General features: G+C 43.0%; 1 protein-coding gene across 3 annotated transcripts; it reads left to right on the top strand.

The window, feature by feature from the left end:
* The first annotated feature begins 1,465 nt into the window (after window positions 1-1,465).
* Window positions 1,466-27,158, top strand: LOC126383865 (ankyrin repeat and IBR domain-containing protein 1-like). Of its 3 annotated transcripts, none has more exons than XM_050034590.1 (21): window positions 1,466-1,642; window positions 5,093-5,446; window positions 10,500-10,671; window positions 10,792-10,923; window positions 11,595-11,786; window positions 13,846-13,963; window positions 14,095-14,315; window positions 15,110-15,198; window positions 16,096-16,240; window positions 16,534-16,694; window positions 16,969-17,057; window positions 17,291-17,421; window positions 17,575-17,709; window positions 17,910-17,996; window positions 19,130-19,196; window positions 19,296-19,441; window positions 20,770-20,948; window positions 21,111-21,162; window positions 21,340-21,393; window positions 21,549-21,672; window positions 22,304-27,158. In XM_050034590.1, the coding sequence occupies exons 2-21, from the start codon at window positions 5,259-5,261 to the stop codon at window positions 23,779-23,781; spliced, it is 3,960 nt and encodes a 1,319-aa protein (XP_049890547.1). In that variant the 5' UTR covers window positions 1,466-1,642; window positions 5,093-5,258; the 3' UTR covers window positions 23,782-27,158. The 3 variants fall into 3 exon arrangements, with proteins under 3 accessions (XP_049890547.1, XP_049890549.1, XP_049890548.1); XM_050034591.1 differs by lacking the exon at window positions 1,466-1,642 and adding an exon at window positions 3,229-3,331; XM_050034592.1 differs by lacking the exon at window positions 21,340-21,393.
* Window positions 27,159-27,736: the final 578 nt, after the last annotated feature.

Raw genomic sequence — 27,736 nt, 5'->3', positions numbered from 1 at the left:
GGTAAATAAAGCAGTATTTTATCATTTCAACCTGGAGGTAGGCAACAGTAATAATTACAAAGGCAATGTTTAGTGTTAAATCGGTGTTTACCACTGTTGCCAGGCAGCCTACTTTTCCGATAACGTTCTGACAACACTCGTTGACTTTGTTTGTCCAAAAAATGTTTTGTTTCTACACTCCCTAGTGTTTAAGAGCATATTGTGCACGAACGTTTTGAGCGTAAATGCCTCTGTGCATGCTCATAGCTCGCACACAATCTACAGGGGCCAACAGATGTGTGTATAAATAACGCTTTAGGGGGCTCTATTGGAAGAAAAGGAATTAATATTGATAATTATGTTTTCGTTGGTGTGAACTGAAACTTAATATTTGTGTTTTCATTAGCTTAGAATGAGCCCTTCAGGGGTTATCGTACATCAAGGGTGAGTTCCATTGTAAGAAAGAAAGAAAAGCTCTTCTTCCTTTATTTTATCTCTTGAGTTTTATGCTAATCTATATGTTAATCATTATTTCAATCAAATCAATATATGCCTGAATGATAAAGTTGTTGTGTTTCATCCACAGAAAAAGAGACAATGGTGACAATGCTCAACAATTAATTTCATAAAGACTAATTTATACTCCTTTTACATACAAAAATAGACACATCCGTTTTAACTGTTGTGAACGTCACTGCCCTCATACTTCAATGAGTCTTTTATGTTGGCATAGATACAGCAAATAGATGACTGCAGAGGGCAGAGTCAAATCACACAACATTAAACAAGGTGACAATGGGGAGGTTGTGATATTGTACCTTTGCCTTGGGCGTGGACGTGGAATTCCTTTCACTGTATTAGCAATTTGTTCCCTTCTGCCATTATTTAAATTTCTTTGTCATCTCCTATTGTTGTAACTCACTTGCAATACGCTACACTGCCTAGACGATCTCCGGTGGTACGCATCCGTAAGCTTTCAAAAAAGGTGCACAAATACAGACAAAATTAATGCAGGATACAGACAGAATGCATTATCTGTCTCTGTATCTAATATTGAGAATATATGTGCCCTTAGTGTCTTAACAATTATGTTAACTGTACAGCACTGAGGTCTTTTTAAAGAAAGGGATTAAGGAATGAAAACAGTATTGATTTGGCTGCAATCTGCAACCTCACCACTAGATGCCACTATGTCATGCACACTGGTCCTTTAAGCGACACTGTTTGACTGTATCGACATTTTGCTCCAGTTTGTGAGGCATAAACAAATAATGTGTACATTTTCTGTTTTATTCCGCTAATTATTACTTTCCCAAATGATTATGTATAATACAATTTCATATTAAAGGTTACAATAAGAAAACAGTACACTAAACGAAGCCAGACAACCGACCAATCAGGTGAGAGCTCTCCGTGTGACAGTTGGTCCCGAGCATGCGCAGTTTGCTTTTCTCTTTGGCAGCCACAACAACATACTGAAAGGATCCAGTCAGTCTCGCCCCTCCGCTCTCAGCAGCATCATCATCGTCCCCGCCGGGTCCGGTGGCAGTGAGGATGGTTCAGCGGAAAAGCAGCCGGGGACGCGAATGACAGTGATAAGATAATGGCCCTCGATTTACGCAAGTTCCAGAATGTGCGCCTACTGACCAAGTGAAACGACCGTGTAAGTAAAACGGTGGAGATTTGCTGTTGTCCTGCTGTAGCGTGAGGTAGTTGAGGCTAACACAACGCGCTAACCTGAGAGAGACGGTTTGCTAGCTTCGGTAACGGCAGGAAGGTAGGCTGCTTTGGGTGTTAACGTTTTCCCACGGCGCCGTCACAGCCACTGGAAAACGTTACCACGCAAGGCAGAGCGTTTTATCGGCAGCATTTCGGACAGCGTACACCTAACGCTCGCTTTCCCGTTGTTATGGTTATTCACACAGGCTGTCAGTGTGTTGAACAAAGGAGCTTTAACCGAGGGGCCGCATGGACAGAAACATGCAGAGAGAAGTCGGCTTCTGTTTGTTTTGTGCTCCATTTCATGCTGACACACTTCTTCAGGGATAACCACACGAGGTCTGACCTGAATATGTGGCTGATTGACGGTGACCTAGCTAATTTTGGTAAACGCCGGAGTGCTATTGAAGTAACTTACACTGTATCTCACTATGCAGCCCTTTCCTGACTTTAGCTCCCCCATAGAAGTTTGATGTCTCTTTTGACAACCTGGTTTTGTGAGTTTATACAGGAGCATGATCCACCCACACTTTGACAGAGGTGTCTCACTTGTGTATCAGATGACAGCAAGTTTTGATAGCTGTAAAGGCACCACAGTAGGTGTTTGTTGTAAGGCGTGTAAAAGTGATAGTCATACAGTAATAAGTAGAAAGGTGCTGGCAGGCAGGACTTTATGTACTTAAGTTAGGTCTAGTCAGTCATAGCTGTAGCTTATCACAGCCAGACTGTTAAAACTTACCAAAGAGCTGAGATTCACATCATGATAATATTAATATCTTGTTATGACAGCCAGCACCCCTGGTAGCACTGCAATTAATGGTTGTTGTCATTAGATCTGAAAGGATCACTCAATTCGTTGATTGGCAGAAAATTAATTGGCAACTGCTTTTTTGTAATGACTCAATCACTAAGTCATTTATCAAGCTGCCAAACACTCAGTTTTCATCTTCTGAAAAGTGCGGATTCACTTTTTTCCGTTTTATATCACTATAATGAATATCGGAATATAGTTTTGGGCTGCTGGCATTTTTCGCCATTTTTTTGACATTTTATTGATCAAACCATTAAGCATTTATGAGAGAAAATAACTGTTATGTTTTCTTACAGTGAAAATAATGGATATTAACAGCACTAATCTGACTAAATCTATTTTCCTGATTAATCAATTAATAGTTTAGTCTGCAAAATGTCAAAAGTCCAAAACCTAATGGTGGTCAGTTTAAAATGTTTTTGAATAAAATAGCAAATCTTCACCCTAAAAATAGTTTTTAGTTGGAAATTTTTTTAACAGTTGCAGACTGATTTAATGACTAACCAGCTCTAACCCCTTGTATATATCTATAAAAAGTACCAAGATAATCACACCTAAAATGTCTTCATAAATTACAACATTGCTTGTAAATCATTGTGATGTTTAATTTTGTCTACATGTGTGTATTGCTGCCTGGGTTTTCAAGAAACCAAGAGTGTCATGACTCGAGTTCTTGTCAGCAGGGATCATCAGACAAAGATTTCCAGACAACATTCATGGGTTTGGGATTCTTGAGGTCATGAGTCATTAAGTCTCAATTATCACATTACCTAAAATGGGGAATACCGTATGGACTGGAGGCCTGTTCTGTGTAGACTGACGGTATGTGTGTAACTTAAAATTCTTCACTTCCAAACATAAGTTATAAACATACATTAGTTCCTGGCTGGATTTACAGCTAACAGGACAAGTGTCCTGTCAACAAGGAGTGATACACTTCCTCAGCCTCGCTCCACCCGACCACAGAATGACGTGTAGGCTCAAAGAGCTTTCGTAATAGTACATAATTGCACTGTCACTGCCAAGTGCAAACCTTGCGTTCCCTGGAATTCCAAAGTTCCTCCATGTGCGGACCTCCTTTCCTTATTTAGTATAAGAGATGCACAGGGGAGTGAAGTGAACTGGAAGTAAACCAGTGTGCACAAAACAGAGAGCCAAGCAGACAGACTGACCTATTAACTATAGTAACCCCCCTTACCACCAATACCACCACTTCAGATACACACACACACACACACACACACACACACACACACACACACACACACACACACACACACAAGGTCTGGTTTGCTGCATGCATCACAGGAGCAGAACTTAAAAGATGTCGGCTATTATTCGCCAGTGGTTGCAGCTTCTGCGCGGCCCGTATGCCTCCGTCTGTCAGTGCGTGTTTTCCCTGTCTGTGTCCCTGTCTGTCACTGCATAGAAATGGGAGGCAGAGGAGGGGAGGCAGCCAGCCACGTTATTCAAATGTTCCAGAGCCCGGCCAGCCAGCGGCCAACTGTAGCCAGGCTAAAAGAGGCTCTTTGTGAGGGCCAGACAGATGGCCATAGAATGAAGACTGTAATGATACCCTCAACGGCCCAATACACACACACAGACACATGCACTCACATACAGACTCCAGTCATTACAGGATGTAATGGTGTGTGTGTTTGTTTGTTAAAGACAGCGCAAATTCTGTGTGTTTGTGTGTGAGAAAGAAAAGGGAGAGGTAGGAAAGATGAGGAAGGAAATGAAGCAGAACACACCGATAAAGATAGTGATTATGTACAATATGTGACAAAGAAAGAGTGTGTGTTTGTTTCAGCACACTGTTATTATGCCTGTATTGCATGTTGAATTATTTTTTTGAGATAAAAAAAATTCTTGTCATGCCAGAGAAGTAAATTTTGAATTGGTAGGAAGACAATAAAAAGATAACTTGTGAAGGTTTATAAACTGTTTCTGGGAGAGTAAACTCAGCTGTAGCAGCCATAGCTGTGATTCTTGTGATTCTTTGGTGTAATGCCTGAGAGGCAAAGTAAAACAGGTTTTGGCCCAGTGTGCTAGTGCTGCACGGTTTCACACACACTTAGACTTTAATATCGTCAGTAGTAGACAGGCATGTAAACAGTGTAATGTATGCAAATTCTTCACAAACGCAAGCTAACCAGAGTCACAGTGACCAGCTGTGATATTATTGACTGTGCCTTTCATCAACTGTCTAACAAATCAATGGCTTGGATATCATTAACCTTCCCCTCTCGCCTGCCCTCTTTATAATTGTCACCATGCCTTTCGAGCTTCTTTCTCCTGTCCCTCTGTTTTCCCCTCTATTTCTGGTAAGATAACATCCTCGTTGCAGCACATCAGCTGATCGATGGATGGACTTGATTGATTGAGCTGCTTTTACTGGCTCTCTCTTCCTACCTGTCTCCCTTCTTCTTCACTTTCCCACTTTGTGTCGTTCTCTCCTTTTTCCTACCTTCACCAGGCTTTTTTTCCCCCGCTCATTCTAATTCTTTCCTCTCCTCATGTCCCTCTTTCCACCACCCTTTTCCTTTAATCAATCTTCCCCTCTCCCTCTTTTACTTACAGGGCAGGAAAACACTGAACCATGTTGCTCTAAGTTGTGACCTGTGGTGAGCGGGGAGAAGGAAGAGGAGGAGGAGGAGGAGGAGGAGGAGGGAGGTGCAGGCAGGAAGGCAGGCAGACGGGCATCTGCCACAGCTCCCTTTAGGCAGCCCTTTGCAAGCTTGAAGCCATGGGCAACACAGCCACAAAGTTCCGAAAGGCGCTGGTGAGTGGCGATGAGGCCCTGGCCTGGCAGCTGTATGAAGGCAACCCTCAGTTCAGGGACGGCCTGGACCCGAATGCATCATACGGAGAGCAGTACCAGCACAACACGGCCCTGCACTATGTCTGCCGCCACGCCATGACACGTCTGCTCAGGTAAAAAAAACAACGTGTTTTTTTTTAACTGGATTGGGTTGAGATTGTCAGATTGATTGAATTTGACTATCACCTTTGAGGCTGTGGCTTGTAATGTCGTTAAGCAGTTATCCAATACAGTTATGCAAGTGAGTCATATTAAACTGAATAACAATTAGCAGGATGTCAGCTTTAATAGATTTCTGAGAGTTTCCATTTTCATAATTGTGTTTTTAAGGCAAGAAAGAGGACATTTTGTACCGAGGAGGCCAGTCGCATATACTGTCAAATTATGTTAATGATGTTACAAGGTGAAAAGTCTCAAAAGTCACATTGACATATGCCAGACACAGTGAAAGTGCATTAGCCATGAGGAACACTGGCAATCAGATGCAATTAGAGCAACACAGACACTGATTAACAAAACGGCAAACTACAGCCTCAAAAAGGAGCAATTACTAGAATGAGCAAATGCGAGAGTCTCGCCAAGAAGCAAACATGAAAGAGGCACTCCACTAATTTTACACATGAAGTTCAATGTGCTCGTTATTAGGAGGACTACTCTGTATAACTGTCTCCTGTGGTTCTGGAGGAAGTTTTCTAAAGTGTGAGAAAATAACACAAATAGTGTCATCAGGGTTATTGCAAATTGTGCTTTGGAGTTAGAATTTAAATCAAAAAGCATGTGTCACAAACTTGGGAACAAGAGTTTTAAAGACTTGGCCATTTAGCAGGCAAAAAAACTCAGGATGTCTCTGCTTATGCTGCATAGATTTGTAAATCTAAATTGCTTCAGTGCCACTTTAAAGGCCTAGACACACCAAATCATCATCAAAGAAGTAGTGGCAATGAAGGCCGACTGTTACTGAGCTCAATGGCTACAAAAATAATCATTTTACGTAATATAAGAAGCTTCTTTAGATTTCACGACCTCTTGACTTCAGTTGTTTGCTTGCGTAACTTCTCTTCTTGTGAACTGAGCTAAACTGCAAATCATAGTGAAATCTCTCACTGGTTTTGCCAGTTGAACATGCCGAATCGGCCGACAAAGCTGTGGTACACCCCTGAAAAACTTGGGCGACAGGTACTCACAGACGGCCCGACATTGACCAACGGCCACCCGACAGCTTGGTGTGTTAGAGCCCTTATTGTAAGAATCTAAGGGCGCATTCACACCAGGGTAGTCCGGGGGATTCGGTTAGATTTCACTTTCATTGGGTCGGTTCACTTTCACACTGCACTTTTTAAAGCAGACCAAACTGCCTGAACAACATCAAGCAGTTACAACAGCTGCTCGTTTGGGGGCGGTATTGCCCGAAACGACCACTGACCAGGAAGAAAAAAAGCATGAGGAAGAAGAAAACCCGTCGATTGGCCAGGACCGAAAACGGAAAACCATCCCCCTCAGTCACGGACCTTAATATATTTCTGTCGCAGTTTTTTGTTTTTTTTTTTACCTTGATGCGATACTGATCCGCCGACTGATTAAATCTGTGTGCTGCAGTCCTCTCGCTAAACAATTTAAAAACTGCTTCTTTCAGTTCATGCTCATGGCTGTTTTTTTTCTACTCAAAATGCACTGTGTCTACGTCACTTCCTGTCTTTGGTTTACTTCCTCTCTTTGGCTCGCAAGTGAACCGACCAAGCGGACCAGGGGAGCTCGTTTGGTCCGCACCAGAGTTCGAATGAGTGTTCACACCTCTCCATACGAACCGAACTATCCGTGGAAGCGGACTGGGGTTCGTTTAAAGTGGACCAAATAGCACCAGTGTGAATGCATCCTAAATCAGAAAGCATGTGTTACAAATTTGGGACCAAGAGTTTGAAGGATCTGGCCAATCAGGAGCCAAAAACACCACTGAGTTGCATTGCAGCTCTTCTCCTTGCTAGGGACTAAAAGTCAATGTCTCTGCTTCAGCTGTGTAGATTTGCAATTCCAAATCGCTGCAGTGCCACTTCAGGAGCGTTAAGAAATTTGAATGTACTGCATGGTTGTTGTGCTGTAAGGAGTTTCATTGCATGTATATTCGCTTGAAGCAGGTGTACACACACACACACACACACACACACCAGCACACCCTCCGTTGGATACGATCGACTCGTCTGCCATAAGAGAAACAATAAAGTGGAGTCACTGAGTCTAACACAACCTAAAAGAAAGGGGTCAAACTAAAAAAAACACACAAAGACCAAGACACCAGTTTGTCTTTTTAACCCCCTGCAGGGATAATCAGGCTGCTGGCCATGACCAAGACAGCTGATTCAGTGACTTAATAGGCGTCCTCACCTCCTCCTCCTCCTTCTCGCACTCTTCCTCTCTCTTGCCCTTTCTTTCCGTGATTACAGGGGGGGTCAGAGGAAGCTGTTTGAAAAGGCCAGTCAATTATCTGTGCATCTGCATGTGTGCACACGTGCATGTGTGTGTTTTTAAGGGGGGGGGACTGTGACTCCATAACTGCTTAATGTGTCCGAGTCTGTGAATATAACACAGTGAATCAATTGGTGTGCTATTTGTGTCCCTTCCTACTAACCTATAATGGGCCAGAGAGACGTGCTGAACGCCGCGCTCTGCTCCTGATAAGTATCAGAGGAAATGCTTCTTTGTTCCAAACAGCTCGATTGGACAGTGGCAAGCGGATAGACGACAGAGAAATCTCAGACAAAATAAAGACTCACAGAGGACAGGCGTGGGCTGGTAGATGCAGAGTCTGTTTTTCAGATTATTTTTAACATATGTCTGCTTCACGTACGTTCACTCTCTTCTAGTTGTCTCCGTGGGTCGGATTGGATAGTAATCGAATGAGATGTTCAAACTCGGAAATCACAAGTAGATCTGGGAAAATGGGCGTAGTTCAGGAAGTGTAACCCTTCCTCCATAACAACTGAGAACACAGTCTCAGAAATTTGTAAATAACAACAGTGATTTGGTCATTCATTGTTAACAGTTGACTTCCTGTTGTGTGAAGAAGGCCAAGACACAAAGCCAATGTCTTTGTCAACATGCAGCAACTTCCTTTTTTAATGTCATGTGTGTCCTCATGCTATAGGACAGGTTTGGTTCCTTCTTGATCATACACTACAAACAGATTCAGAATTTCAGTGTAACGATTTAACTCTCCCCTGAGGTTTCCTGCCCTCGTCAAATTACTGTACGGTCTGAAAAGCTTTGGTGCTTTACAATTGCAGCAAAACGTGATGTCCTCTAGCCTGTTGTTTCTAGTAGACTGATATTAGGGCCATCCATCCTGAGCACAGGGCTTTGTGCGTGTATGTGTGTGTAGAGGTGGGGGGGTGATGGGTTGTAGTTGAGAGGGGAATAATTAGTGATTATTGCTGTGTGGGTGAATTGGCAGTGCACTGTCATTAGGGGGAGGCTTCGGGGGCTCGTGGCTGACAGGATAAGAAGGTCAAAAGTGGAAGAGCAGGACAGCAGAGGAAGAATAGGCTGAAAGGCTTTACAATAAGGAAACATTCAAACACAAATTCAATAGTGGCTACTGCACAGGGAGCAGAGTGGGAGAGGTTTTACAGCATTTTTGTATGTATTCAACCAGTGGAAATCCTATTACATCCTATTATTGTCTTTTCTGGTTTAACTTGCATTAGCGAGAGGGTCGTTTCGACTATTATGTTGTGGATAAAAAAGAAGACAATTTAACTTGCAGCTGCATAAGGATAATGTAGAAAAGGATGTCAGATAAAAGAAAGACAATGGAAAGAGACATTGTAGAGGAGGAGGGGAAAAGCAAAGGTTGGATAGAAAAGGAGAGATGGAAGTGGAAATGTAGAAACAAACTTGGAGGAGGAGAAAACAGAATATAGGTGGAGCCAAATAAAAGAATGGAAAGCTAATCAGTAAATGGAGGTTTTGACAGACAAAGAGCAGAGAAAAAGTATTTTCTAAACAGAACTGCAACCACAGCCTGGCCCTCAGTACGACTGGCACATCCATCACGGTGTGTGTGTGTATGTGTGTGTGTTTGTGTGTGTGTGTGTGCACCCGCCAGCCAGCATGTCCATTATCTCAGAGATGTTAAACAGAAATAGTCAATATTCTGCCATCTTTCTCCTCCTCCCTCTCTCTCTTCTGCTCTTCTTACCCCCCAACACTCATCTCACAATCCATCTCGCTACCATACCTCATGTCATCTCCATGCAATCCTTCCTCCACATCTAGCTCTCTCCTAAGTAAGCTTCACTTGTCTCATCCACCTTCCCTTTCACCCTCTGATTTAAGCCTGCTTTCAGTTCCTGTCAGTAGGGCTGTAGTAAATCAAAGAAAATCTCGGTTGACTGAAATTCTACCTACTCTTCAACTAATCCATTGGTCAGTGGAGGGTAAAAAAATCTGCATATTATCTCTAGACTAACTAAACTGGCCACAGTGAACCAAATGCATTTTTTCCTGGGGCAAGCGTATTTTTTTATGCTTTGAAATGGAAACGCTACATATACACTGTGCTAACAATGCCTGCAGCGTGACGAGGCACTGAGCGCTGCACAGTTGCTGTTTTTTTTTCTTGTCAGCAAGACTTGAAAAATTTTCAAGCTAGGGCAAAATGCTGCGCTTGTCACTGTCAGGTTTTACCCAGCTGTCCAATCATAGTGAAAGTGGAATGGGACAAATACCACAAAGACTGTCACATCGTGCATGTGCAAGTGCTGAACAACACCTGCTGGCTAGGCAGACTGGTGGGTCTTTCCTCTTTTGCTACGTACTTCAGCCTTCCCTTCATCCAGAGCAAGGGCCAGATCAAGTACTGTACCTCGTGCTGACATTTTTACTTCCGCAGATATTCCGTGTCTAGGCTGAAAGTGTTCTAGGGCTCCCGGCTCGGCATTTTCAGCAGGGAAAATACACTTTGATGGGCACACAGCCTTATGAAAGTAACACCAGTGTTTGTCCGACCAACGACAATAGTTTGAACAAGAGCATAATGACCAACCAACTGACCAGAGGTTGAACAAGCCCTAGCCATAAGTTTTTCTTCACCTTACATCTGAACTCCTCTGTTTTGTCCTTATTCCGTCTCCTGTTTCATTGAATCCCTTCTCTCTTGCCGGCCTCTTGTAGGTCCTTCCTGTTCAGTAAAGAGGGAAACCCCAACAAGCGTAATGTGCACAATGAAACGTGCCTCCACGTGCTGTGCCAAGGCCCGCAGATCCTGCTGCTGCCAGAGGGAGCACTGTCGCCACGACTGGCCCGACCCCAGAGGGATGAGCAGCGTCGTGCCGACTGCCTGCAGGTACAAACACGCAAACACACTGACATACTTACATGTTGGTGTGAAAAGAAAAGTGTATTGACAAGCTCTGTATATGAATAATGTAAATAATGTTGTGTGTGTGTTTGTGGGTTCCCCCAGATGATCCTGAGCTGGACGGGGGCCAGGCTGGAGGGAGGCCAGTACGAGAAGGTCAATGTCAATGCCACCGACAATCACCACAGCACCTGTCTGCACTATGCTGCTGCTGCAGGCATGAAGAGCTGTGTGGAGGTGAGAGAAAGTGTGCGGACCACTCCGGAACTCACATTAAGGGGAGCTTTGTTTTCTGCATGGCGGATCCGTCTGCGCTCTGTGTGATTTGATTTTACAGCCAGTAAAATCTGTAGACAGTATTATGCCAGTCCTTGCATCAGGAGCATCTGCTTTATGTTCCATTACTGTCAGATCCAAGTACTGCTCCCTCCCTTGTTTTCTCAGGATTTTACAGCATTTGAGTTAGAAAGAAAATCCACTTCCTGAATTGAAAGAAAATTGAGCTCAACTGTGATATAGGCTGCCTTGGGAAATGTAACCCAGATATTATCCTTTAAGATACAAAGTTTGAACACATTTCTCTTCATTCCCTCTCCTCTTTCATAAACTGTCTGCCCACACCTCAATCTTTCTCCATTTTACTATACTTCCTTTTGACTCTTGTTCTGTTTACTCCCTCTCGTCTCCTTGTGGTTTCTCTCCCTCATCTTTCACGTTACTGTCTACTTCCCTTTCTCCTATTTATTTTTTGTTTTCTGCCGTCACATTTTTCCTCCTGTTGTCTCTTTGTCTGCTCCACTCTCGCTTCCTTTGTTCTCTTTTGTTGCAAGTTCCTTCAATTTCTTGTCCCTCTCCATTATCCATTTTTTTCCCTTTTTTTTCTCCCATTCTTTCTGTCTACTCCGTAGCTGCTAATCCAGAGCGAGGCGGACCTTTTTGTGGAGGACGAAGACAAGTTGACACCATGTGACCACGCCGAGCGGCATCACCACACCGAGCTGGCCCTCAGCCTGGAGTCACAGATGGTTTTCTCCTCCTCTTCAGCTCAGCAGTCAAACACAGACGCACATGGTGAAACCAACCTGCTGCAATACAAGGAGGTGAGACCTCAGTTACGAGATCTGGGGGGTTTCCTGCTGGCTGGACTGAAAATAAATAGGTTATTTTTATGCCTTTTAAGGCTGTGGATCTTAGTCAGTCAGTTTTCATTTTTAAACATTCACTCACGGGGAATGTCCTTACAGTATCTGGCCTGGGAAACATGAGTCCTCTGTTTCCTGTTCATGTCATTTTTATAATTAGCAGTTTGACGTGAAATGATTCTTATGATTATTTAGATGTTTATCAGAGCCTGTTTGCACCTGGTATTAACATGCATTTTAGTGTTCTGCGCACAAGTAGACAGTCGCGACGCATCGCTGTTCACACTGTTCACAAAATAATGGACGGTCACGCAACACTGTCCAACTCATTGTAAAATTGGCAAGTTATAGCTGTCACCAAAACAACCATCACGTCCTGCATTGATGATGTAGTCTTTGTCGAGATGCATAAGCGTTTACACCACAAAGATATGTGATCTAATGCGTCCCAGATCCCCTCGGCAAGTGGTTTGAGTGATCGGATCACAGTGCGTCTTGGTGGTTATTTACACTTGTATTAAGCGCTGTCCACATGTGATCTGATCACCCAAGAACCATACAAGGCATAAACAGTGCCATTCTGATTTGTTGGTAATATGATGTCTATTCGTCACACAGACCTTTACATCTTCTACTCTCTTTACATCAAGGACCACAATGGACACAATCAAGCCATTCCACATGTTGTGGTTGTGTTGGCAGTGTTTTCCCACAGAGTTTTTTTTTCGGGTCTGTGAACACAGCACAGGCAGAACTCTTCCTTTTTTCCCATCAGTAGCAGTTTGTAGAATTTTGAGTCGCAGGATGGATAAGTGATCAGTTGAAACAATCAGAGCTAATCAGATCAGATCGATGTATGAAGGGAGCAGCTTTTTGTGTTTGTTGTAGACCCAGCACACTGATCAAAACATGGCGGCAGATGTTTGAATCGTGGCAGCCAGCCACAAATAAATAAATAAATGAATGTGTGGGAAACCCTGTTTGGTGTTAATGTTTAATGTCAGGTGCTTCAACTTTGTGTAGGAAAAGCCAAATTAATTCAATTTGAATTGTAAACTTTTACAGTCTTGGAAGTTACCCTATAGTCATGAAAAAGTCTTTTTCATCAGCTTGTGTTTACAGAGGAAAATGTGACTCATGTGACACACCCAGATATCCTCTTCTCTCATAGGTCACAACTTACACTGGTTTTTAGCATAGTTAGAGGCCGTTTACACATTGCTGGCTATTTTCATAAACGGACATTTCACTGTCTCCGTTTTCACAAGAGCATGCCAAACCTGTAGGTGGCAGTGTAACGAGAAGCTCAAGCCTTCCATGTATCCATTGTCACCATAGCAACATAGGTCGCACTTTTGACACAGGCGCAAGTTCCGGCGCATACTGTGACGTCAACTGCCTATAACTCCGTTTATCTCCGTTTATCTCAGTTTACATGCAAACGCGCAACCGGAGTTTTCCAAAATCTCCACTCTGGCCGGAGTTTTTAGAAAGACTCGTTTTCAGAGGAGAAATCTCCGTTTGCGTGTAAACAAAGGGCACAAACGAAGGAAGATGTCTCCATTTATCAAAATCACTGTGTACGTGTAAACGGCCTCTCACACAAGTGTGCCCGTGCACACACCTCTCCCCATGTTTCCCAGGGTCCTAGTTAAACATGGGGCACCAGCACAGTCTTCCAGCAGTGGCTGCTGCCAACTGATAGCAGTTTGATCTTCCCTCCTGCAGCCAAATCTATGCTAATACTTAATCTCTCATTCCCACCGTCACCAGCCCCCAACCCCTGCTGCCCCACATCCCTGTCCTTTCCATTTTTCTCACATTATCTGTTTCACTTCCTCAAATGTATCTCAATCTCGTACTTTTCATGTTTGTGTTAAATAACTGTCTTCTCCTTTCTCTTTGTGTCTTGACGTTTCTTTCCCTCACCTTCTTGTTCTCCCCGTCGCTTCCTCTCCTTCTCCTCCATGTCTTGTTCCTGTTCATTTATTTCTCTCTGTATTTCCTAACATTTCAGCCTTATGAGGGACTGAAGCTTCAGGACCTGCGCAGGCTGAAGGACATGCTGATCGTAGAGACGGCAGACATGCTGCAAGCCCCCCTCTTCACCGCGGAGGCCCTACTCCGAGCACATGGTGTGTGGAAGTTGACATTCATGTGACGTTCAGAAACCCTCACAGCGCTGTCGGTGTGATTGCAATGTTCAGAGAAAATTACACGCTTATTCCCTGCCTTTAAATGTGTATGTGTAACCACTCTCTCTCAGACTGGGACAGGGAAAAACTTCTGGAAGCCTGGATGTCAGACGCTGAGGGCTGTTGCCAGCGCTCAGGTGTGACCATGCCCACCCCACCACCCAGCGGGTACAATGCCTGGGACACCCTACCCTCACCTCGCACCCCCAGGACCCCGCGCTCCCCCCTCACACTCACCCTCACCTCCCCGACCGACAGTTGCCTCACACCTGGAGAGGAGGGCCTGGCTTCGGTGAGATACCCAGTGATGACTTAAAAAGCTTTTATCTTGCATCACTGTTTAAATTACAGAGCAACAAATGTGTGGTTTAGTGAATGGGATTATTTAATTGATAAATGAGAGATTAATGGGTAGGTTGTGGTGACAGGATTGTTGGAAATCATTAGATAAATGAGAGCCATGCCTAAATGATTGGGCTGCAGTTTGTAAAGATATTGCAAACTCATCTTATCAGTTGAACTGTCTCATTTGCTTGATTACAGTAGGTTAATGTCTAATCTTACCAGAGCAGAAGAGGTCATAGACCATCTCTCTAGCAATGATTATTACTCCTACCCTTTGTTGTTGCACATACACATCAGCCTCTTGTCCACTGTTGCTGTTTAGGCAGGAGTAATTACAGGTCTAGTACTTATCTGGCTGAGGTTTAACTTGCAGGTTATCACAGTGTTTAGACCTGCAGTTGTTAGACTCCTCAACGGTGAAGAAGGGTGTATTTTAGGTGATGCATGGGATTTAATATTGTCTGAAAAGCATGATGAAGCTGTGTGGGCTTTTGGGAAAAAACAATATTTGATGGCCGTAATATGACAACATGATGGCAGCAATAAAATCTAATGCAATCTCAACAAATTATTGCAGGTTGTTAAATTGCTTTGCGTCACATTGTATACACGTTGCTGCTATTTTGTCCTTTCCCTGTGTGTGTGATGAAACAGACACAACAGTGGAAAATATTTAATGTCATGTTAAAGGAATATACTGTAATGTGTTATGTGTCGTGTTTATCTTCTGCCCCCCTGCAGTGTGGAATCTGTCTCTGCTCTATCTCAGTGTTTGAGGATCCAGTGGACATGTCCTGTGGACACGAGTTTTGCAGAGCATGCTGGGAAGGGTAGGGACCTGTGTTTGTGTGAATATATAGAAAGATATATCCACCTTATTCCTAGCCCCCATGATACCCTGCATGAATTATGGGTGTAGCTTCCGACATTGAACCCAAACCGTGGTTTCCAATGATAACAGTTTGTTTATGGTACTCTATTCTTCTTTCCAACAGCAATTGGGAAATAAAACGTGGAACACACGACCTGTTGTAGCTCAAACGGGATTATGTGATCATGTGATCATACCTCTGCCATCTCTGACAGCCATCTGAAAGCATTGTGTTTTTTTTTCCTTTTCAACCGAGCACGCTAGCAATTAGCTTGCCTTTTGGACTGTTAAAATACTATTAACTTTAACATGGCCCGAGCTAGCTTAAGGTAACATCTGCTCTTTCTAAAGATGATTTATGATGACTTATTAAGAGACACTAACACATTCTGCAAACTTTTAACATAAAGCTCCATGTAAAGTGAATAAATATGATGTTAATAATCTTTGGTTCCATTTTTTACATGATATAAAGGAAATACGGTAAATCAGTAACACATTCTCAGCCCTAACGACTAAATACATATTTCAAGGTATGTTGCTGAGTTTATTTTATAACAAGCAATTTTCTAATGTAGGTTGAGAATGACGTCAGACGGGGAAAGACAGGGATATCATGTACTGACGTTGAGCGACGGCCCTGTCAGTCTAGGCGTCATTCTCTTCTGCAAATTTTGATTTAATACTTTTTCACTATGTCTCGTGAAACTCTTGTGGTTTTATTTCTCATATTAATGGGACCTTTGGCAACAGGAACAATCCCTTTTTTCTGGTTACATGTTCAACACACAGTTGCTGAAGACAAAAATGTAGCTTAGACTGGTTGTCAATTTTCTTTTGTCTGTGTGTCTCTCAGGTTCCTCAATGTAAAAATTCAGGAGGGTGATGCACACAATATCTTCTGCCCAGCCTATGAGTGCTACCAGTTGGTGCCGGTGCATGTGATAGAGAGTGTTGTTTCCAGAGAGATGGACCAGCGATATCTACAGTTTGACATAAAGGTAAATAGACCCACTCGTGTTCTCAGTAAGGATTACCACAGCTGAAGGAAACTTAATTTAATTTGTGTGACTGTTTTCTCGCTGCCTATTTGTATGAAAAATATTTCTTTGTTTCTGCTTTTTTCTTCCTGTTTTTTTTTTGTTGTTGTTGTTTTTTGGGATTTCCTAAACACTTCTGCTCTGTACATTCCCTCCTGTCTTTAGTTCTCTTCTTCCTCTTCTACCTCTGTATCCTCTATCACTTATCTGTGTCTTCTCCTCCTCTCTCCCATCTCTCTCCCTCCCTGTCGCAGGCATTTGTGGAGAACAATCCTGCCATCAGATGGTGTCCTGCAGCACGTTGTGAGCGCGCGGTTCGGCTCACCCGACCAGGCCCCGGGGACAGTGACCCGCACAGTTTCCCCCTGCTTCCCTCCCCAGCTGTCGATTGTGGCAAGGGTCACCTCTTCTGCTGGTACATTTTATGATTTATTGGCTGTATACACACACTTGCACACTCAACTCAGCTGGGAGATGAGGCCACTGTGTTGTTGCTCTACAAACTTACACAAGGCAACTATTTTATTTTTGTTGTCAGGCCAACAAAATAATCTTATCAGAACCTTTTTTTTTCTCCTTTTTCTATTTCTCTTTCAATAAATGAGTGACAGTTCGACATGCTGCTTTAGACTCAGCTCATTGTATTGTACTGTACCTAATTCTCTGTTTATCGCCCTCCCTGTCTGCAGGGAGTGCCTTGGCGAGGCCCATGAGCCATGTGACTGTCAGATGTGGAGGAACTGGCTCCAGAAAGTCACAGAGATGAAGCCTGAGGAGTGTAAGTCTGTTTGCCGTGTTGTTTGTGTTTTGCTTCACATTAATGGGTATCATTTTAGCTCCACCTCAGTAATCTGGCACCACAACAAGGCAGTTAACAGCAGCTGTCAGGACGGCCTACCAGGATGTGTCTAGTATACTTTTATAATGTGGTGGCAGGTGTTCAGGTCATTGATATTTGTGACAGTTGATGTGTTGCTAATGTGTGTGTGTCTGTGTGTGTGCTTCCCAAAGTGGCAGGTGTGAGTGAGGCCTATGAGGATGCTGCTAACTGCCTGTGGCTGTTGACCAATTCAAAACCATGTGCCAACTGCAAGTCGCCCATTCAGAAGAATGAGGGCTGCAACCATATGCAGTGTGCCAAGGTATACACATTAATCTTTCTGTCAGCTGTGTGTGTCATCATTTGTATAGACACTGTTCTGGTCGCACACTATTAATAATTCTGTACTTTTATTTCATCATTTATTGAATTTTGGTTAGAATTATGAAATTAACTCTGCTCTCTCTTGTCGCAGTGTAAGTATGACTTCTGTTGGATCTGTCTGGAGGAGTGGAAGAAGCACAGCTCATCAACAGGAGGCTATTATCGCTGCACCCGCTATGAGGTCATCCAACAGCTAGAGGAGCAGTCCAAGGAAATGACTGTGGAGGTATTAATACAAGCTCTCACTGTTATTAACAGAATATGTTCACACAGACAGACATATAGCTGCTCACATTTCCACTCCAAAGAACTACCTCCATCACCTGTCAGATGGTACACTGTTAAAGTGCCCTACAGCATCTCATTCACTCACACACACACACACACCAAGCCATTTGAGTGACATCGAGTTGCTTTTTGTTACAGGCAGAAAAGAAGCACAAAAGTTTTCAGGAGCTGGATCGTTTCATGCACTATTATACTCGCTTCAAGAATCATGAACACAGTTATAAGGTAATACACTCTTCACACATGCACACACATACAAAACAATGCAAAGCTGATTTTCCAAAACGCGTCTTGAGACATCTAGCTAAAATGGAAAGAATCTTTGTCTGTCTGTCTTTCCTTCAATTTTCTCAATAACTTCACACTCGGCGGATGTATCTCTGGGATCCAAGGAAGTATGGTGTTGTTGAGTGCGAGCTCTTTGGATCTACGGGACACATTTATTAGTAGTGCTGTACTGCTGCCAGAAGTACACAGTGTGTAATGTATTGAGAGGAGACCCCTATTAACTGTGTACAGTTTGCTCTCTGTATATTCAGCAACAGATGAAGAGAGACCAGATATGTTCCACTGTAGCAAACTCAAACATTTCAACAATTAGCAATATATCTTTTAGAAGAAACACTTTTGTTCCTGGATGTAGCCTGGTCTCAAATAGCTAGCTGTTAGCGAATGATGCATATACTCTAGCACACTGGTTCTCAAACTACATACGTTCACCACTGATGGTATACAAGCTCCCTCTGGTGGTACGTGGAGGAATCTCAAAAATATTTTTAAAAATTAAGTATGTATAATGCTATTAAAACACTGCAACATTTTAAATCTGTAATATATTTTTTTCAATATCAGCCAGCTACGTAGTCACATTCGTGAAGGTAGCACGGGCATGTGTCCATGATTAGTTACAAGCTAAAGTGTTACTGCAGGATCGTAAATGGCAATAAAGTGAATGGTGTAAACATTCTGCAACTGTTGCTCCAAATTGGAACTTCTATGAATCAAAGTGTCCATCAGGCGGAGAATAATTCGACCAGCCCTGTTGAAACTGAAGTGGACAACAGTCAACTGTGTGAAGTGCTAGTGGCTACTTAAGCAATGCCAGTAAAGTCTCCACAGCTCCTGATGAGAGGATGGCCCTTGCGGTGTGTGAGAGTTGTGTGGAAGAGTTTAAGTGCCAGTTCAAGTGCTGCCCTTTACACAGCGTGGCTGTGGCTGACAACAGTCAACAATAAGTAACCTTACAAGCAATCAGCCTGACTTGACCAGGCACGTTTTGAATGGACGCTGCACTCATACGTCTCAGTGTGATAATCATAAAATGTTGGACATGTGCATTCTCTCCTCTTGTCTGTTAGTTGGAGCAAAAGCTGCTTAAAACAGCTAAAGAGAAGATGGAGCAGCTGAGCAGAGCCTTCATTTGCCGTAAGTCTCTCTTACATGATCAAAAGTGTATAGAGCAGTTTGTTATAGTCATAGTACATTAATCTTTTCTGCATTATAACACTGGCTTGTTTGGTGCAGGTGAAGGCACTCCTCCAGACACACGGTTCATTGAAGACGGTGTGAGTGAGCTGCTGAAGACGCGCCGCGTCCTGAAGTGCTCTTACCCATACGGCTTTTTCCTGCAACAAGGCAGCACCCAGAAAGAGATATTTGAGCTCATGCAGGTAATCTAATACATATTTGTAACATGAACAAGACAAACAGCTTTATAGCCCCTGCAGTGATCCCTAAAGACAGCTGTGTTCGTTAGACCTCACCGGTTGGCTCAACTGGTTCGGACAAACAAAGTGCTGTTAGTAAATTCTGTGGCAATTCGACCCTGATGGTTTTGTACTTCTAAATTACAGATTTGTATTTTGGCCTGATGGTGATGCCAGGCGACAAGTGAAAGGGTCAACAAAATCGTTTTTGTCCGTTTGGTCCATGAATATTCATATAAATATTCACAGAAATTGCAGCCTGTAGTTGTTGAGATTCTGTGTTTACTGGATAAGATAAATATTCTTTGGAGATTATACACAAAACTCAACATACACACACATTTTTCAGTGTTGGTGCAGGCTATAAACTGTATTTTGGATGTTTTAACAGCCTGGTGCAAACATTACAAATGAAGCGCACTGCTTTTTTTTTCTTAATGTTTGTTTCTAATGTAATTTGCATTATAACAAACATTTTTATTTTATTTTTATTTGTTTTTATTTTATTTTATTTTATCATTTTGATTTATTTAATTTTTATTTTATTTTATTTATTTTTTTCATATGAAAGATACTTACCCCACATTTTCTCATAACTTGGCTTATTTGCAGTAGCTTGACAAAATTTCTTTAAGTCTAACAGAATTTTGAGATTGTAGTGATTGATGTTCAGTATAGTTAATCAGAACAGAGCCCTGCAAAAACATTAGAACCACCACAGGTCCATTCATATATTTTTCATACACTTACACTGGTTTAAATTGGATGAAATCTCCTGTGAGATAAAGAACACTCAGCTCGTGTTGTCAGTGGTAGAAGTTATTAAGAGTGGTTCATCCTTCTTTAAAATTCGATGGAAGTTTAAGGCATACTTTGCAGGATTTTCCCAAAATATCCTTATATAATCTTACACAAAGTTATCCCGTCTCTCCTCTCTGCTCTGTGGATGCAAGCTGCAGGTCTGTGTGTTTGTTTGAACAAAGGTGAGGTTAAGCCACACAACGCACACAGAGCAGAGAAGCCAAGCTGACAGGATGTAGCATGCGCTTCAGCTGAATTCACACACAATCTGGCAATGCAGCACCTTCCTGCAGGATCGTTTGGAGGTGTGGGAGCATTAATTTGTGCTTTAGAATGTAACCGCTGTGAAACAATTAGAAAATAATTCTTCTTTCTTGAGTCACTTCTTTGTTCTCTCAAGCCCACTTGACCACCGCTGCCCTCTGAAGGGGCCAAACAGTAAGCGACCAGTCCTGCATAGTATGCCTTTAAGATGTTGTCTTTGTTCTCAGACGGACCTGGAGATGGTTGTGGAGGATCTTGCCCAGAAGGTCAACCGGCCGTACCTGAGGACTCCCTGCCACAAGATAATCAGCGCGGCCCGTCTGGTGCAGCAGAAGAGGCAAGAATTCCTGGCATCAGTGGCCCGAGGCGTTGCTCCCAATGATTCTCCCGATCCTCCCCGCAGGAAGTAATGATACACACGCTCACACATACTCCAATAGTACATGCTCCTTCAAGTAAAAGTACAAATATTTGATTACAAACTACTTAAAAACTGAAAATTGAAGCTGTTATCTGCTTTATGTGTGTCATTGTTTAACTGTGTGAAACATTCTTGTGTTTGTTTCAGTTACCCTAGAAGATCATGGGACTTTGAGTACCTTGGCTTTGCCTCCCCTGAGGTAAACAGTCACATCATACACTGAAACACCACTTTTTGTTGTTTGCTAACTATTTGGTTTATGCCCAGCTGATGCCACTCCCTAAACCTGCGCTAAGTGACCTACTCCAGTATGAGGTCATCTAAATGCATGACTGTGGCTGCAGCTGACTTAGTTTGCTTGTGTGTGTGTGTTAAGATGGGGAGTCATCACTCTGTACTGGGAGCAGATCAGAGGGAGAGACAGTCACAGGTAATGCATTATAGTTCCTGGCATTTTCTGCACATGCATGAGCTAAACTCTTTTTCATGTGCTGAAGATTATGAACCTGCTCGATACAGAGTAGACCTGTAACACATCTTTTAGAGTTGGTTTTGTAATAACCCAGCTTGAATCACTCTTTGCAGGATTATGCTGACATCCAGTACCGTCGCAGACACAGACCGCGGCGCAGAGGAGACATGCTGAGTCTGCACAACCTTAGAAGCAGCAGCAACACACCAGAGACCAGCAGGAGGAGTGACAACACAGGTCTGCCAAAGCTTTTACTACAGCCTTATATAAAGCACTTTATTACAGAAACGGTCCCTATACAGTATGGGCAATTTAGGAAATGAACTCAATAGTCGATTTCGGACCAGAGGAACTTTTTCATACTTGTAAGAAACCCCCTTTTTGTTCTGTTCGCACCGCAGGAACAAGGAACAATTGTAGTTCTTAGCTCCTATTTCAGATAAGGTACTCTCCCAGCACTAGAGGAACCAGGAGTCCTATTGGCAGTGCGAATGCAAACTGAAAAAACAATCCCCTTGAAGCTATATATGTAGTTCTCAGGGGCGCTCCCCAGTGGGTATTTTGTTTCAGGAAGTCCACAAAACTGTTCAGTCTAAACATGCCTAACGTTGCACTGTATAGGTGCTATTGTATTTGACATCGAGCACATACAGTGCACCAACTCTGGACCCTAATCCACCTCCATCCTTTACCTCCATTTATAAATTTTGATTTGTCACCACACCAGACATCCAGCAAATGGGATTTTAAGTTATTGCTCCATAAATCTGGTCTGGTCGAAGCACACAGACACATTGATCACTGGGATCAATTTGTAATCAAGCTCCATAATGCAGTCCTTGTTTTAATGTGATATTTTGTGTTCCAGAAGGTCCAGAGAGAAGCGAGGGCCGCAGAAGAGCGCTGGGCTCGCTGGACGAAGATGATCCAAACATCCTTCTGGCCATTCAGCTGTCCCTTCAGGAGTCCCGCAGGGAGAGGAGCCTGGAGGGAGGGATGGAGGGGAGAGTGGAGCTGGAGCGTGGACTGGACAGAGGACAGGAGAGGAGGCCAGGTACCACGGGAGACCTGGGTGATGTTGCTTTGCACTCCCTCAACACAGATGGTCCTCCGGGAGCGAGAGGCCCCTCATTCCCCTCTTCTCTCCTGGATCCTCCTCGCCCCCCAAACAGGACAGACTCCACCTCCCAGCCTCCCACGTCAAACGCCCTCCCCCTGCCTCCCCCGCCTCCCTCCCTCAGTGCAGAGCTGCTGGAGTTGGGAGACAGCCTTATGAAACTGGGGAACATAACTACTCCTTACGACCTGGACACACACACACAGGAGCAGCTCTGCTCTCACCACACATACAACCACAGTACACTCACTGCTCCCTACACCATCGAACCTGCTCACAGCAACTGCAGCCATAGACCAGACCAGAATGCACTGACCACTCCATTTGTGCTTGACCATATCACCATTACAGATCCCAGTTACTGCCACTCCAGTGGTTATTTGGCTGAGGCGGAACACACTGCCTCCTGTGCACTTGAACGCACCCCAAACCCCACCCATCCTAGTTCATGTAACCGGGAACACGCAGCCCTGTATGACAGCACCTCAAAACCAGACAGCTCTTACAACCCCTGCCCAGAACACAGTAGCTCATACACTCAAGAGCGTCCTTCTGGTTACACTCTTGAACGCCCACCCAAATCCGACCCTCAGCCGCCTGCCCAGTTGTGCCTCCCCTCTCCAGAGCTTGAGCCGGAGCTGCTGCTTTCACCGGTGATCCCCCCAGGGGGCCCTTTCACCCCCAGCGACCCTCAGAGTCTGGAGCCCCTGGACCCCACAGCCAGTGCCCAGCTGCTGGACAACATCATGGCCTGGTTTAACAACAACATCAACCCCCAGAACAACCCGCAGAGCCTGGCCCTCATCCCCTCGCCACCCACCACAGAGTCCGACACCTCCCCTGACACACACACTGAGACTGAGTCAGAGAGCCAGACCTCCAGGGACGTGACCCCCGCCCCTATCTGGCAGCCCCTGGAGGGCGAGCCAGAGGCAGACAGAGGGTCGGCGAGTCCATGTCTAGGTGCTGCGGGCGCGGAGGGCCCGAAGACATCGAGGCCCAGCACTCTGGAGCTGGAAAACAGAGAAGCTGGCGAGGAGGGTGTGGGCGCAGGGTGTGTGGCTGACCTGTCGCTGGACGAAGCGCACACACACCCGTACTCACACTCCCAACGTGGAAACAGTCCTGCACACACTGCCCCGGCCACAGAGAGAGACTTAGACCTCATCCTTCAGTTGGAGGGGGACCAATCACCTGAGGAGTGGGAGGAACAAGTGCACCTGGTGTGACGGCGACGGAGCGACATGGAGAGAGGAGGTTGAATGTTAAGTAGAGGAAGAAAGAGAGAGATGAAAGTGAAAGAGGAAAGAAAAGTAAAGACTAGGAGAGAGAAGCACTGGTGGAAAAATCTAAGATATTATGGTGATGCCTCGATGAGAGATGTAGGTCTTTGAAGTGTTTACTGTATGCTGTATTATACTGTATCTAGAGAGGACATAAAACCCTGCGGACTTTGTCCAGTAAAGATGATGTCATACGCAGTTTGATTTATTTATTTATTTTTTTGTCCGCTCTAAAAGCAGACAAACTATTCTTTTGAAACAAACGAGTATTTAAAGCAGAGTACATAAATGGAAAGCTACTGATATCATAACACATAAAATGCTGCACACGTTTTTTGTTTTTTTTTTAAATTTATTTCCTCTATGTTGTCTCAGTTTGTTCAAGTTTTGGTGCTGATTCATGCTGAAATCCAAACTTGCCTCGTATACTCACACTTTAATTAACACACCGACCCAACCACGAGCCCGTTCAGCGCTCCTGGAGCCAAATATATGACGAATATAACTGTAACCTTGGAGCTTGTTTAGCGTACTGTACAATCAGAGGGCCTAATTCTGATTTTTGGACCTTCATGCACACTGTGCCTGCTTTGATAGAGAGCCAACACACTACTGATGTTTTCTTTTGGGAGGCCGCAAAGGATGACGATACAACTGTGCTCGGTTAATGATGAGCTAGTGCAACGTGCTTATCAGATTTTATGATGGTAATAATTCTTTTGTAACACTCCAGAAGAGATATCGTCTCGCCCCTCTGCACAGGGAGGTCACAGGTCAGACAGCTAAGAGTCAGTAGGAATACAGCGGGTGTTTCTCAGAGTCAAGGATCCTTCCTTGGTAGGATGAGTCCTAGGAGGGGGAGGTGGACACTTGGCACTCCATCTCTGCTGTAAATGATTAATTTTTAACTTTTATGTTTTATCTTAATCTTGATATTTTAAAAATCTCATCATCATCTTAATCTCATTGTTCATTTTTTTATACGCTTGTATTATAAAAACTCCTGGAGACATTAATCTAAATAAATGACATATTTATCTAAATCCTCTCGAGCTCCGCTGGCGCAGCTTCCAGCAAATCGTGTGCAAAGAATTGTGGGGATTTTATACCCACTGAGGATCCACACATGCATCCTTGGAATTTCTCTGAAAGAAGGACTCAGTCCTGGGTGAAATTCATAAGGATCCTTGACTTTGGAACAGTCTCGGCGGGGTTTGATGACATAGCATCCTTTAAATTCAGCCTTCCTTGACTTTGAGAAACACCCAGAGTCTTGCTCAAAGGCTTTTCAGCATCATGGCTGCTTGTTGTCGGGGGAATTGAACCCTCTTATTTTCTGCTTACTGCACCACCCTGCTCCTTACTCCATAAAATGATCTCTTTATCAGAGATGAGCTTTTACTCAAGTGTCATCCACATTTCTGTATTTTACACCTGCTTTGGCTCAGTTTTCACAACAGTGTCAAAATACAAAATGCTATCATAATAATTTCTGCATCAAAATTGACATAAAGTAAATTATGAAACAGAATCAGAATATTGTGTGTGACTGAATTTTGATTTGTTTTATTTGTAGAATTTGTGCAAAAATTTAAAGAGATTAACACCATGAGTTTATGTGGAAGATGCAGAAATTGGTGCATAAAGGCTGCAGGAAATGAAGTGTTTAATTATCATAATTTTCTTGCGGAGGACCTCCAAACCCCAGTTTCACGCCCTTGGCTGTAAATATAGATAAAGAAGTCCAGAGTTTACAATACACTAAATCATATATTCATACATTTTTACCTTTTTGTGTTAAAGATTTTATCACGTCTCTGTTGATTTAAACTGTCGTTAAAACCGAGCCAAAGCAATCAGACCATACTGTACATGGTAACACTCATTTATTTTGTTCTATCATATCTATTCCACTACTGATGGCGAGTACAGTGTGCTGTTGATTGATTGATGGGAGATGGGTTTTTACTGTAATTTATCCTTTTTTAAAAAAAACATTTCTTTATTGCGTTCTTTATTGCTTACTATAGAGATGAACTTAGAGATGAACTTCCAGTTGAGACCAGAGTCGTTGGGTCTGTGTGCCTTTTTGTTTCAATTGTATTTGTTTATTTGTTGGTATTTATTAGTGTCATTACTTTTTGTCATGCTTAACGACGTTGCTAATGAAAGATGGAGGAGAACACACCACTTTGGCTGCTGCCAAATGCACATTAGTATCATTTGTCCTACAGCCCTGGTTTATCTTATTTAAAGTTACCCCAGAGGAAAACTGCTTTGACTCATGTGGAAGAAATCTGTGTGAAGAGTCTCCACTATAATTAATCATTTTTATTTTAAAATCGTTCAAATGTAGTCGGTCTTTGATTTTTCTGATACGCGATGTAACACTCTGAATCCTGGGTTGTCCCTCGGCCATTATCTTCAAACGTTATCGCCCAGCTGTAATGTTTACACAAGAATTAAACACTGCCTGTTGTGTTGAAATATGATTTGGTGCTTTTGGGACTGAAATGATAATAATGGAGTGTTTTTAATTTTACTTTCACGGCCGGCCAAACCTAATTTTGTTGAAATTTCTCCCTCTACTTAACAGAAAGTGCCAGTAACACAGAATGTGATATGCAATCAAACATGCATCACTTATAATTGATAGTTTGAGTTTGAAGCTTGTTTAAAGTGTGAGGTCTGGAGTGCTTCACTGAAGTGACCAAAAAACCCCAACAACAACAACGTAAAATAACACTTTTTCCACTCCGAACATTAAACTGTGAAGGTGCTGGACAGGTTGTAGGTGCTGACGCAGACATCTCACAAGGCATGCTGAGGTATGAGGGCAGCTGGTGTGGCCCGTAACATTTCAAACATTGTTATCTGAGGAATGGTTTGATGAACATTTATTTTAGGTTGCATGGTTGCGACAGGAAACACGTAGGAAAAGAACGGGGTCTTTTCATTTGCACAGGCATGCTGTTAATGTGTTGCACTAATCCAGTGCTGTCAGGCAGGATGAGGACGGCTGATGAGTGCAGCTTTTATTATATTATTATTATAATTATTTACTTTTTTATTTTATTTCTTGATTTAGAATTGGATTTCTGGTGTCAAATGAATGGTCCTGGGCCATTTTGTACTCCATATATAATGTTTATATTTTCCCTCAACCAACAACTTCAGAATTAAAAAAACAAATTAAATTGCACTTGCATAGATTATACTTGATACATTCCCAGTCAGTCCATAAGAGAGGTTTGATGTGTGGCCAAAACTGTAAATGAAAGTGTCAGTGCAAAGTTTACTCTCAATAAAAACAACTGAAAGTGTGTCGCTATTAGAGTTTTTCTTATTTTTTTTATTTTTTTTAATGAGCATTATATACTGTACATGTAGGACTGGTGTTAGAGAGTTTCCACTTGTCAGTATTATCAATAACATGCCAAATGTCATCAAATAAACACGTATTTAATCAGGAATATTCTGCACAAGTATAACTTGTTTTAACACTGCATAGCATGTTGCAAATTCTGTATTCAAGTAAGATAAAAAGTGATACTGCAGTGACTGCAGGACAGTCCTACCAGTGAAAAGGGTACTGTAACAATCACAGTGGAAAAAATACTCAATGAAATGACTCTTTAGCAGCATCTACTGGCCGCCAGTGGAAACTACAACAACTTAGACTAATTCGTGTCTGCCTCCAACTAGTGTAAGTCATGTTTTGGGATTTCCTGCTCACATTTTAGACGTATCTGCACGGTGTTACTGAATATCACTCAGGGAAATATTTATGTGTACAGTAGGTACAAAATGATGGTGCATTTTAACTCTAAAGAAACAATCAGTAGGAAAAGCAGGTGTATAAAAAATACTGAGCGCTACTGGAGCACTTGAATGCAACACA

This window comes from Epinephelus moara, chromosome 22, assembly GCF_006386435.1.
Source record: "Epinephelus moara isolate mb chromosome 22, YSFRI_EMoa_1.0, whole genome shotgun sequence".
Taxonomy (NCBI): domain Eukaryota; kingdom Metazoa; phylum Chordata; class Actinopteri; order Perciformes; family Serranidae; genus Epinephelus; species Epinephelus moara.
The sequence above is the reverse complement of the archived record's forward strand: the minus strand, read 5'-3'. Positions and strand labels throughout refer to the sequence as shown.